The sequence below is a fragment of the Serpula lacrymans genome, assembly GCF_000218685.1.
Source record: "Serpula lacrymans var. lacrymans S7.9 unplaced genomic scaffold SERLAscaffold_17, whole genome shotgun sequence".
Classification (NCBI taxonomy): Eukaryota; Fungi; Basidiomycota; class Agaricomycetes; order Boletales; family Serpulaceae; genus Serpula; species Serpula lacrymans.
This window is the reverse complement of record NW_006763306.1, coordinates 843,020-853,755: the sequence shown is the minus strand read 5'-3', so window position 1 is coordinate 853,755 and position 10,736 is coordinate 843,020. Positions and strand designations below refer to the sequence as shown.

Below are 10,736 nucleotides of genomic sequence, written 5' to 3'. Positions count from 1 at the left end.
TCTGTTGTAGCTCAGACATGGCTTTGACGGTGAGCTTCTACAGCGCTGTATGTGGTTATGTGGTGGTGGTAGTGAGCAGTTACCTTGCCATTACGACTAGCAACCGAAATTGCGAGATGTGTCCGCAAATGCAGATTTCCATAAAAGGGCATTGTTTGGGTGTTAGTGGCAACAAGGTTTAACATCGCTGGCTCGACTCAACGCCGGGGGAAAATAGTGATCTCATCAGGATTTGAGCAAAAAAGAAACAGACAAATTCAGCACAGTAAGAAAGATTTAGATGGTAAAGTGGACGACTAAGACGGAAATATGGCCGTGGCGAGTGTACCTGCAGAAATGCGACGGTAATGTGCTGATAGCCCGACGCGGAGGAAAGATAGTCAAAAACCGTTTTGACGATTTGGTGCGAGTTTGGCCAAGGAAGGATTCGGGTTTGCTGTGTCAGCGTGGCTTGGTTCCTGTTGTCCCATTCCCCGCGTCTCTCTTCCCGCCACTCTCTCACATCCCAACCACCTCCATCCCACTGCAAATACCAGGACCACAAAATTTAAAAAAACAACGCAATATGTCTCGTCGTCGTTCAGCTTCCTCCTTGATGGGTCCTCCCGCAGACAGAGACGTCGTCATGGGCCCACCACCTCCTCCTCCTTTGCCTTCGTCACAACAGCAACAACCATCAAAAGACCAAGATATCACTGAAAAATATAGAAAACTCAAGCGAAGGTACTTTGAGCTCGAGGAGGTGTGTCTACCATTGCCATCATGATCTATTTCCGGGCATGATACTCATATTTTTCTATATTGCGTTATTGCCATGTTGATAGCGACATAAAGAGGCAACCACCGAGTTGCATCGCTCGGGAGAGCGAAACGTGAGATTGAGAGACGACAGAGAGTATGCACTCAGATCCAATAGCGTAAAAGTGCACACTTGCTCAAAATTGAACTATTTCTAGCGTCCTTCTCGATCGCATCATCGAACTTGAATCAGTTCTACGAGATGCTCCTTCAAAATCGCAAAATGGTCCTCATCCCACTATACCTCATCCCGCTTCAGGCGCATTTCCTCGCTCACTTCTCACCGCTCGTGCTCAACATATCTTCCGCAACAATCTTCGTCAAGCGCAGGCCGAACTAGATGCCATACCGCCTGCATCACCACGCCAAGAAGAGGAGGACCCATTGTTGACATCTAAGCACCTGGGACCTCGAGCCAGAAAGGCTGCCGAGGATGAGCAGCGGGAGAGAGAGAAGGAGCGAGTCGAGGAAGAACAGAAGGAGGCCACGAGGAAAAGTGGGAGGAAGGGTAAGGGAGCAGCTGGCGCAGGTGGTAAGGGAAAGGACTCGGGAGCACTGCTGACGTACGCACCGCAAACAAGCCAAGGACCCAGTGGCGCACCGGTGTTGGTTACCAACAAGGGGACGAGACTGAGAATCAAACCACCTGCTCCTCCTGCTACTGCACCAATCGAAGAGCCCTCTGGGCGTCAGCAGCGGACCCGTGGGCACGATAGGCAAGGAGAGATGGTTGAACATGAGCGCGAGTCGTCCCTCTCCCCTGTCCAGTCACCTATTGGGGTTAGTGGACTGGAAGGCGGATACCAAGGTAATGGAAGCACGGTGTCTGCCTTGCGAGCACACACACCTCCCCCCGGTTCGGCATCCACGTCGCGGCCATCGGATTCTATTCCGACGCCGACCTCGACTTCAGCATCGCGCTCGTTCGATCCTATCTCTACACCGTCTTCGTCACGTCCTCTCGACATGTCCTCTCGCTCAGAGACTATGTCTAGCTCCCGTCCGTCTGACCTACAGCGACATGCGAAACCTAAGCGGTTAAAAGCTCACACAGTGACGTCCAAGTCATTTTCGATACCAACAGTACCGCGAGATAAAAGCGGGCGGCCTTTACTGCCGCTCAACGTAGGGATTATGACTGTGTTGAACCTAGGAGACGTGTGTATGCGTGAGCACTTTCATACCGAGAGGTACATCTTTCCTGTGGGGTATGAAGTGACGAGGAGGTATTTGTCGACGGTGGATCCGACCCAGGAAGTGGTTTACCAGTGTAGCATCCTTGATGGCGGGGATGGACCCAAATTCCAATTGGTACCCTCTGATGCGCCGGAGAGGCCAGTAATCGCAGGTACAGCTACGGGAGCATGGTCGAGTATCGTGAAGCAGGCGAACGCGATCAGGAACAGGCAGCATAGTAATAGCGTGTCTGGCCCAGACTTTTTCGGATTAGGACAAAATACGATCAAGCATCTAATTCAGGAGCTCCCTGGTGCAGATCGTTTGAGAGACTATGTATGGCAGAATTTTGTGGAGGGAGGGTGAGTGCTTGTTCTTACATTGGATTAGAGTTTTCTTCGTGTTTGATCTGCTTTCTATTTTATTCTATCTGCCTGTCATGGTGCAGTGTGTTCGTTGCGACTTGATCATTTTGGGGTTTAGACGTTAGAATATAGTCTGCTTTCTTGTTTCATTTACCTTCGTGTCGCCGTATATGCTGCTCGCTTAAGTTGAAGCGGATACACACCACCGTCTGCATTTATCATGAGAGACGTTCAATTCAGTTTCCTTTTCCTCCATATTTCTTCTTCTTATCCCTCCCTCATTATCATCATCAATCTCAATTTCCATCATGCGATGTGACACAGACCTCTAGGTGGTAGGCACGCAGCCGTCATACCTGCACTACCTGAAGATTACGACGCTGCTACCAATGGTGGGTCGACGCCTGGACCACCGGCCTCTGCAGCACATGGATATATTGACTCGCATAACTACTCCGACGCACATCCGCCATACCCCGACGGACAATTTTCGCAGCAATCGCATTACGCCGATGCGCAGGTACACCCAAATTATGCAGATGCGCATGTAGAGGATAGGCTCACTCCACCATATCACCTTCTACCGCCGCAAGCACATCCTCACGGACAAGCACAGACTATAGTGCTTCCCCCTCCTACAGCTGAAACTTTGAATATACACGAATATCACCACCCTCCTGCATCCACGAAGGAGAGGGCGCATGGTCATGGGTATGGCAAAGGAAAGGAGGACGCTCATATTCATGGACATGGGCACGATACACGATCGAGGCGCGCATACACGCCTCAACCTCAGCACCACCATCAAGCACAGCATTCTCACCCACAGCCGCAGCACCCTTATCAAACTCCTTCGCAACAGTCGCAACAGCACTCCCCATATCTATCGAACACTGAACCTGTACCCGTACCTGCTACATTTGCTAGTATTATGAATGCGTATCCTGCGCCTGGGCCTCCCTCCGGCCCTGGTTCTTCACCTGTCATTCACACTTCTGCTCCTTCGCGAGGAAGGCAGACCGGGAGTGAAGACTCGAGAGAAGAGGTTGAGAGCGTGGTAGAGTAAATGGTGCGCTTTTCATCGTCGGCTTTTCCTCCCTCACCATCCTGAAAAGCACTATTGTTTTGTTATACTTCTAGGGCTAGAACGTTTTCTTGAAGCTTCAGGCTTGAAAATACTTGTACACTGAATCACTCCGTCTCTGCTATATCTTGTTGTCGTCGGAATTGTTTTGCTTTTACGCCTCTGGCTTATATTTTCTGTTCTTTTGGTTATTATGACGGTTCCATCTCATTTCTCGTCTATCATATGTTGGCCTTGGCTCCATCTTTTTATGCGGTTGTTCCTTCCGGCCCTTTTGATTTGTCCTTGGTTCCTAGCTTTTGGTCTCGATATTTCCACTCCCAGTGCTTAATACTTTGTGTTGCATCACCTTGTGACGTTAAGGACATCCTAAGCTGAGTCATTGATTCCCACACTTCATGTTCACTATACTATGCCTTGCAGCACACCTCGTCTCTACTATTAACCCTCGTCTGCCCCCTTCAGAGTTGCGCCCACGCTAGTCTGGAATGTTTTCATGATGTGACGTTGGGTAAATTCCAACTCAAAGAGGGCAAGGCAGCAAGACATCCAACTTCCTTGGGAACGACGCAGAAATGCTACTTTTTGCTGACCCAGGTTCTTGGCTCTGCTTGATAGTGACATGCGGGGCGAGATGAAGAGTGTAGAGTGGAAAAAACCGATGTCCCAATATTCCTTACGCTTGCGCGGAGAAATCATTGGAGTCGAAGGCCGGTTTTTTTTACCAAGCTTCTGTGGGGACTCCTACCTTGCAAGGCACGTGCTGGTATCGGAGTAGTATATGAGGCTGACATTTTCTGGATGTTGATTCTGGGTGCTATTGGGTCTATATGCGCAAGATGTATTCTACGAAGTCTCCAATATACTTCCCTGATATACTAGGAATGTCGTAGTCTCGAACCCAGAAGCTAGGGCTCTGTTCCCACCCGTCTGGATTCGAGACTAGGAATGTCGAAATATTTCCTTGATCATATTGGTCAATTGAAGCCTGTAAATTACGGTGACGTGGCTGTTAACGACGGTTGACATATTGGATTCGATCAAGAGAATCCTATGACGATCGAGGCTTTCGTCTGTTGTGGATCTGTGAATTTTGTCCGCGTGTTCCCACTACGCTTCCTGCGAACTTGCGGCATCGTCAAGCCTTGTTCCAAGTGATGACCCAGTGATGACACCCACGCCTTTAAGCACCCGCGACCTCATATGACCCGCATGCTCCCTTATATCACCAGTCGTCCTTCTCGTCCCCGTTGCGTGTAGCAAGGTCCACATGTTTCGAAGCTTGGCGCGCTATGCAATCATGAGGATGATCAGAGAGTATACGGAGGAGGTGATAGACTGGTGATTAGTTCCTGATGAAGCATTGTTACGGTTGGTTTTGCTACCAGCAATCCCATTTGATGTGGGGTACTCGGGTTTATAAAGCTAGTTAGTATGATGAAGAAGCGAAGCTCTCTCTTTCCCCAGATCACAGTATGATCGCTCTCACCGCAGCTATCCTGACGTCTCTCGCTTTGGCGAGGGCGTCGAGCGCTCAAAATGTTTTTGCTCATTTCATGGTAAGCTGGTGGTCATTTCCACCATTGACCAACTACCAATGCAAATTTATAACTCTAGGCACAAAACTCTTATTCCTACACTCCAAGTGATTGGACCAACGACATGAAAACTGCGCAGTCGATCGGTATCGACGGTTTCGGTACGCAGTTTCTCCAAAATTTCCAAGTATTCTCGTTGGCTTCCATTTATTCATTTCAGCTATGCAGCTCTCAACATTGCCGCCAATGATTATGAAGTTGGCCAAATCGTTACTGCTTTCGCAGCGGCGGAGGCTCTGAACTTCAAACTCTTCTACTCTTTCGATATGTCGTACTCTTGGCAGCAATCTGACATGGTCGACATCGTTGCAAACCAGTCATCTAGCTCCAGTAACTTCCTCTGGAATGGTAACTTGCTCGTGTCCAGCTATGAAGGCGAAAGCTACGGCGATTCCTTCTGGTCTGGCTTCAAGTCTGCCCTTGCTTCGAAGGGAATCAACATCACGCTTGCTCCCGCTTTCACGAGCTACCGTGATCCAACGCAGGCGAGTACCATGGCGTCTACTTTCCCTTCGATTGACGGCTTCTTCAACTGGTGGTCCTGGTCAGTACAACATTGCATCAATTTTTCCCTTAAAATTCTCACACGGTGGAACTTAGGCCTGCTGATGTTGATGCGAACTTGACGACTGCTACTGACTTGGCTTACCAATCGGCCATCTCTTCCAGGAGTGGACCTTACATTATGGGTATGTTGCAAGTGTTATTATAGTCTCGAACCCAGACGTTTTGGGAAGCAGTCAAACTCAGACGCATTCCCAAAACTAGTGTTATTAAGTCTAGTTTGGATTTGAACTCTGTTTTCAGCCGTGTCCCCCTGGCAGTTCAAGAACATCGACGGCGCAGGTGATTGGGTAGAGTACAGTGACACACTCTGGGATTATAGATGGCAGCAAGCTGTCAACGATGTCAAGCCCGACATCGTGGAAATCGGTATGTATCATACGTATCAAAAACTATGGATATGTAACTGACTTCGTTTATCCAGTCACCTGGAACGACTACGGCGAGTCGCACTACATCGGTGATATCAACCCCGTTGTCAGTAAATTCACATCTATAGCATTTGCTTTCAAGGTTGAATACTATACTGACTTCATTTCCATGAAAAGGTCGACCTCGGTACTCAAGCTCCATTCTACGTTGATGGTTTCGATCACTCCAAGTGGCGTGATGTAGCCAATTACTATATCCAGTACTTCAAAAATGGTTCTGCCCCGACGATCACCGTACGTACCACCACACGTACGCAACATTAGCGAACCTGACTCCGTATCTCGGAACTTCGCAGACCGATGAAGTCGTCTTCTGGTACCGAGCATACCCCAAGGGCATCAATTGTAGCAGCGGTTCATTGCCTCGCAACGCTGACTTCCCCGAAGATGCTGTTTTTGCGCTTGCAATGCTCACGCAGGCCGCCACCGTCACACTCTCCATCGGTAGCAACACCGTGAACTACAGTGCCCCCGCCGGCATTAGCATGGGCTCCGTACCATTCCCGACTGAGGATCAGCAAATTCCATACATCGAGATCAGCAGGAACGGTAACAAGGTCGTGGATGGATATGGTTCGATGTATGTCAACCAGACTGGCTGTACCTACTACAACTTCAATCCCTGGGTCGGAAGCATTAGCGCCTAGATAGATGGCACTGTGTTACTCCTCCCACTACTGTTTTAGGAACTATCCACGTCCACATTATTTCGCCTAAACCCCAATATAAAGAATGTATTTGAGTATGCTACCAAAAGCGATTTTTCGTGCTCGGCAAATAAATGCCATTTCCACTGCAGCGCACGTCTACAAGGTCAGTTCTAGGTATTATCATGTTCTACGGAAATGATGTAAGACAAGTTTTAAACATCGCTTTTAGAAATAGGAATCATCCACCTAACTCTTGGATATCATCCGGCTCAAAGCCTGTCTGTATGCCAAGTCTCTATGCTGGATGATGAGTCCCCATCACTGTATTACAATAGTGACAGTGACAATGATCATTTGATATATAAGTAGCAGACATGGCTGTGGGATAGTATATTCCCTTAAGCACAAAGCGACAGCAATGAGCGTACAAGTATGAGACTGGAAATACTAGACATGCTGACGAAGTAGGTTGCACAGGGGAAATATGAGCGGGGAAAGGGATGGAGAAAAGCGTAATTTAACGTGCACGGGTCTTCCTCGGATTAGGTCTTCGATTTTCGGAACGGTTTGATCTTCCGACCTTCGTTCCTATTTGATTCTTCTAAAGGTCTCTTACAAGAGCTCCGGCGTGCCAACATCGCAGAATAGTCAGCGTACTCCAAATCCACAGGCCTATAGAGCGATTTCTTAGCGGGAGATATGGCGATAATGAAGATGATACTTACTGTCTATCATATGGATGATAGGTGCTTTGGCGTCTAGGCGCCCAGGCGCGCGGTTGGAGGGAGATATCGGCAGGGATTACCGTCAAAGGCCTTGCATTTTCCTCCCTAAACAAAGGCCAAAAAGTATGGTGATTACTCAATTCAACCAATCAGTGAAGTCGAGGGAGGAACACTCGCAATATGCGTGTCATCAAATCACTCTTCCCCAACACATCCTTATGTGCAGTCTCGCCTGCGAGACAAAGGTCTTGGGGTGCTCCAGGGAAGAATAGGGAATGATCAGGACGATTTCCTGCAGCATCTCTCGTGAAACTGCCCAGCGTGGCGGGTTGAATCTGGGTGCGCGCTACTGCGATGAATCGCGTCAAATCTTGGGGATCACCCTGCGCTCTGTTAAAGTAAATACAATGATTGTTAATAATAATAAAAAAGAAGAATAAACACGGGGAAAGCTCACAGGAAAGCAGGTGGAGATCCGAACATCTCTATCCATTCAGCATCCGTAAGCTCAAGAGACACAGTAGGAGTGGCAGAGCCCATCGATGACGGCATGATAAAGAATGAAAGGGAATTAGGAAATGAATAAAAGAGTGGCAATGTGACAAAGCGGTAAGATAAAAGAAAGAAGATTTATAGAAAAATATATGCGGGTTGAAAGTATGGGCACGAAGGAAGAACAACTGAAGGTACTTATACCCACGAAAAGACAAACAAGTGTAGTGGTGGCTTTGGTGAGATATGACCACCATGTCGGCAAATCTCATTGTGGTGGCCGAAACCTTTTCGATCGGCCTAAACGTAACTGTCATTGTTTTCTAAACCTCTCTGACACAGATAAAAGCAACACCAAGTATCGAAAGCCCTACTCTTTGATCACGATAGGTCCGGAAGGGAATGGTTTATGGAAAAGTGACTGATGCACATATTTCGAATAAACCTAGCATCTCCAGCTAACTTAAGTACCTATGCATAGGGTATAGTTACTCACTTCTTAATAAATCGGACTGCGTCTCCTTACACGCCTCTCGACAGCATAAATACGACCTTAATCGAGACATTTCTACGATAGATAAAAGATACGACGATAGCATGAGTATGGTTAAAATATTGAGCTTTTCACGGATATACACCCACCGAAGATACTCATTAGTTGGACACCTGGCTGATAGTAGACTGGCATATAATCGCCAGCATAGAACAGCACGTACACGACTACGCGTATTGCGATATTTTACTCCTGTAATCCCCAAGTAACTGGGGATAATTTGCAACTTTAAATGCTAAAAAGCGTGGGCTTTCTTCTTCCAGACAACTTCCGGCGCACCATCATGACCTTGGTCTGTACGGCGTAGGAGGAGAAAGAAAAAAGCCTTTACACCACTTTGAATTTGAAAGCCAGCGGCTCGGTGTATTCCGATCTCACCTGTCAACAATTACTGATTAGGCGAAGTAACAGTAAGTTGTCAAACAGATAGAATCATTATCGATTGCAAGTAGTAGACAACCAACAAATCGAGTCGAACGTACACGTTCACGGGATGCGTAAGCATATTAAAAACGACAGTCAGAATATGACAGGTTCGAGAAAGTATGTTACAAGCAAAGATGGGCATAAAATGCTGCTTTCACCATGCTAACGGAACGTGAAGAAATGCGGTGATGCAATGTGTGTGGGATGATCAGAAATATATCGGAGTTGAGAGGCAGAGATACGGAAATATAGGACATGAGTAAGCAGCTTCCCTGCATCGTTGAACAGGAGGTACTAGTAAGATTGAGCAGCATCATATTTGTGTTCAAAGTCCTTTTACTCTGCGCGCTTCCTCCTCATGCTGAAATAGCAAGAATTTGGGGAGGCCCGTGAACTCGAAGCTATAGGCCTGGACCTCGTGCTCTCGTAACGTTCAGAGTTGATAGCCCTATCGAAAATGACAGGGGACGACGAGGACTGTCCATCGAACGGACTCTGGAATCTCGTACTATGGTGACCTTTGTGGGAAAGGGTATAGTGATTTTGATCCACGTTGTAAGACATGGGAGAATATGTGTGTCCGTACGTGGTCCTATGAAGGTTGAACCATCGATACAGGGTTGAAATGTCGACGAACAAAATACTTACTGTGCCTTTTGCGCTGGTCTTTCGCTAACAAATGAAAGCCTCAACCGTTTAGCAGGCTGGCCTTCTTCCGGTCCACCCCGCTTGAAGTCTCGAGCATCATCAGCATCTGAGGGGTCGGAAAATTCGAGGGCGGGAGGTCTGGGTTCAGAATATCCCTCCGAGTTCTTCCTACCAAAGAAAAGTAGATATTAGCCACCGTTAAAGATCAAGTCAAGAGATAAAACGTGCTTACTGTATCAGCGTAATCATATCTTCTGTTCCCAATCTTTTCAAAGGACTTCTGGCTGAAGCTCTAACTGTGATGTTCTGCCCTTGCTGGGAGCCTGGAGCTGGGTAGGTATGGAGAGGACCCGCAATTTGAGTTTGAGTAAACAGATCATCCTCCGAGGCCCTCCGCAATAAGGGTGGCTCAGGGGTGGCTCGTATTTCCGGAAGGTTGGTCGATTGAAAGTTGGTCAGGTCGCCCGGGTCTCCTCCCCTGCACAAAATAATCATGTTAAGCTAACGAGAGAGAAATAGAATATACAGAGATAACTTACTTGAACGCGGGTCCTGTTCCAAATAATTTGACCCAAGCACGGTCGTCAAGGGAATCAGTCGACAGGGAAGATGTAGTAGAGGATATAGATGCTAGCGAATCCCTACGTCCCAAAGGCATGGCGAGAAAAATATAAGTGGGTATGAAGTGGAATGCGCAACTTAGGAATATCTGAAGTTGGATGTAGTGGTAAGACGTTGGGGGCTGGAGATTGCTGGGGATAATACCTCGTATTTATCCCTCAAACCTCTCAGGCGCGAGAGCTTGCTTGGACAGCGATATACGCTTCAACCGGCCAAACCCCATTGTCGTATAAGCGCAGTGGTCTTGGAACGAGCTACGTTGTTACATTCGCCGTGGTATTGTGTAGCAATCAAAGCAACTATTCCCACAGATCTAACCTATCCTTTTGGACAGTCGTGGGTCTCTCTGAACGGGATTGTAAGTCAGCTAGTGTTAATGCAGTGTACAATGACTAGTCACATCATTTGATTCCATTCCTACACCGCACGAAGTAGGCCATGCACAGTTCCAGTATCGTACCTATGTACCCAAGAAAAAAAGTCGTCAGCAAGGTCACAGACAAAGGAACAAAGTTACGTCCTACTCACTAAGTCACGAATCTCGATATGAACACTTGGGCCACTATCTGACAAAACAAAGCAGGTGAGACAAAATATATTGTTCT

At 47.6% G+C, this 10,736-nt stretch overlaps 4 protein-coding genes across 4 annotated transcripts; 2 read left to right on the top strand and 2 right to left on the bottom strand.

The window, feature by feature from the left end:
- Window positions 1-1,320: 1,320 nt before the first annotated feature.
- SERLADRAFT_479932 (uncharacterized protein) lies at window positions 1,321-4,357 on the top strand (the record flags this gene model as incomplete). Its single annotated transcript, XM_007324053.1, has 3 exons — window positions 1,321-2,336; window positions 2,664-3,408; window positions 3,480-4,357. The coding sequence occupies 2 exons, from the start codon at window positions 1,525-1,527 to the stop codon at window positions 3,403-3,405; spliced, it is 1,554 nt and encodes a 517-aa protein (XP_007324115.1).
- Window positions 4,358-4,582: 225 nt separating this feature from the next.
- SERLADRAFT_418590 (glycoside hydrolase family 71 protein) lies at window positions 4,583-6,737 on the top strand (the record flags this gene model as incomplete). The annotated part of the gene is made up of 8 exons (XM_007324052.1): window positions 4,583-4,982; window positions 5,041-5,122; window positions 5,190-5,565; window positions 5,622-5,710; window positions 5,829-5,954; window positions 6,010-6,062; window positions 6,134-6,250; window positions 6,313-6,737. The coding sequence occupies 8 exons, from the start codon at window positions 4,899-4,901 to the stop codon at window positions 6,661-6,663; spliced, it is 1,278 nt and encodes a 425-aa protein (XP_007324114.1).
- Window positions 6,738-7,088: 351 nt separating this feature from the next.
- SERLADRAFT_418589 (uncharacterized protein) lies at window positions 7,089-7,943 on the bottom strand (the record flags this gene model as incomplete). The annotated part of the gene is made up of 4 exons (XM_007324051.1): window positions 7,089-7,338; window positions 7,392-7,496; window positions 7,563-7,781; window positions 7,849-7,943. 4 exons carry the CDS (start codon window positions 7,941-7,943, stop codon window positions 7,209-7,211), a joined length of 549 nt encoding a protein of 182 aa, XP_007324113.1.
- A 939-nt stretch (window positions 7,944-8,882) lies between these two features.
- SERLADRAFT_479927 (uncharacterized protein) lies at window positions 8,883-10,464 on the bottom strand (the record flags this gene model as incomplete). Its single annotated transcript, XM_007324050.1, has 5 exons — window positions 8,883-9,454; window positions 9,511-9,678; window positions 9,743-9,988; window positions 10,050-10,219; window positions 10,276-10,464. 4 exons carry the CDS (start codon window positions 10,166-10,168, stop codon window positions 9,199-9,201), a joined length of 789 nt encoding a protein of 262 aa, XP_007324112.1.
- Window positions 10,465-10,736: the final 272 nt, after the last annotated feature.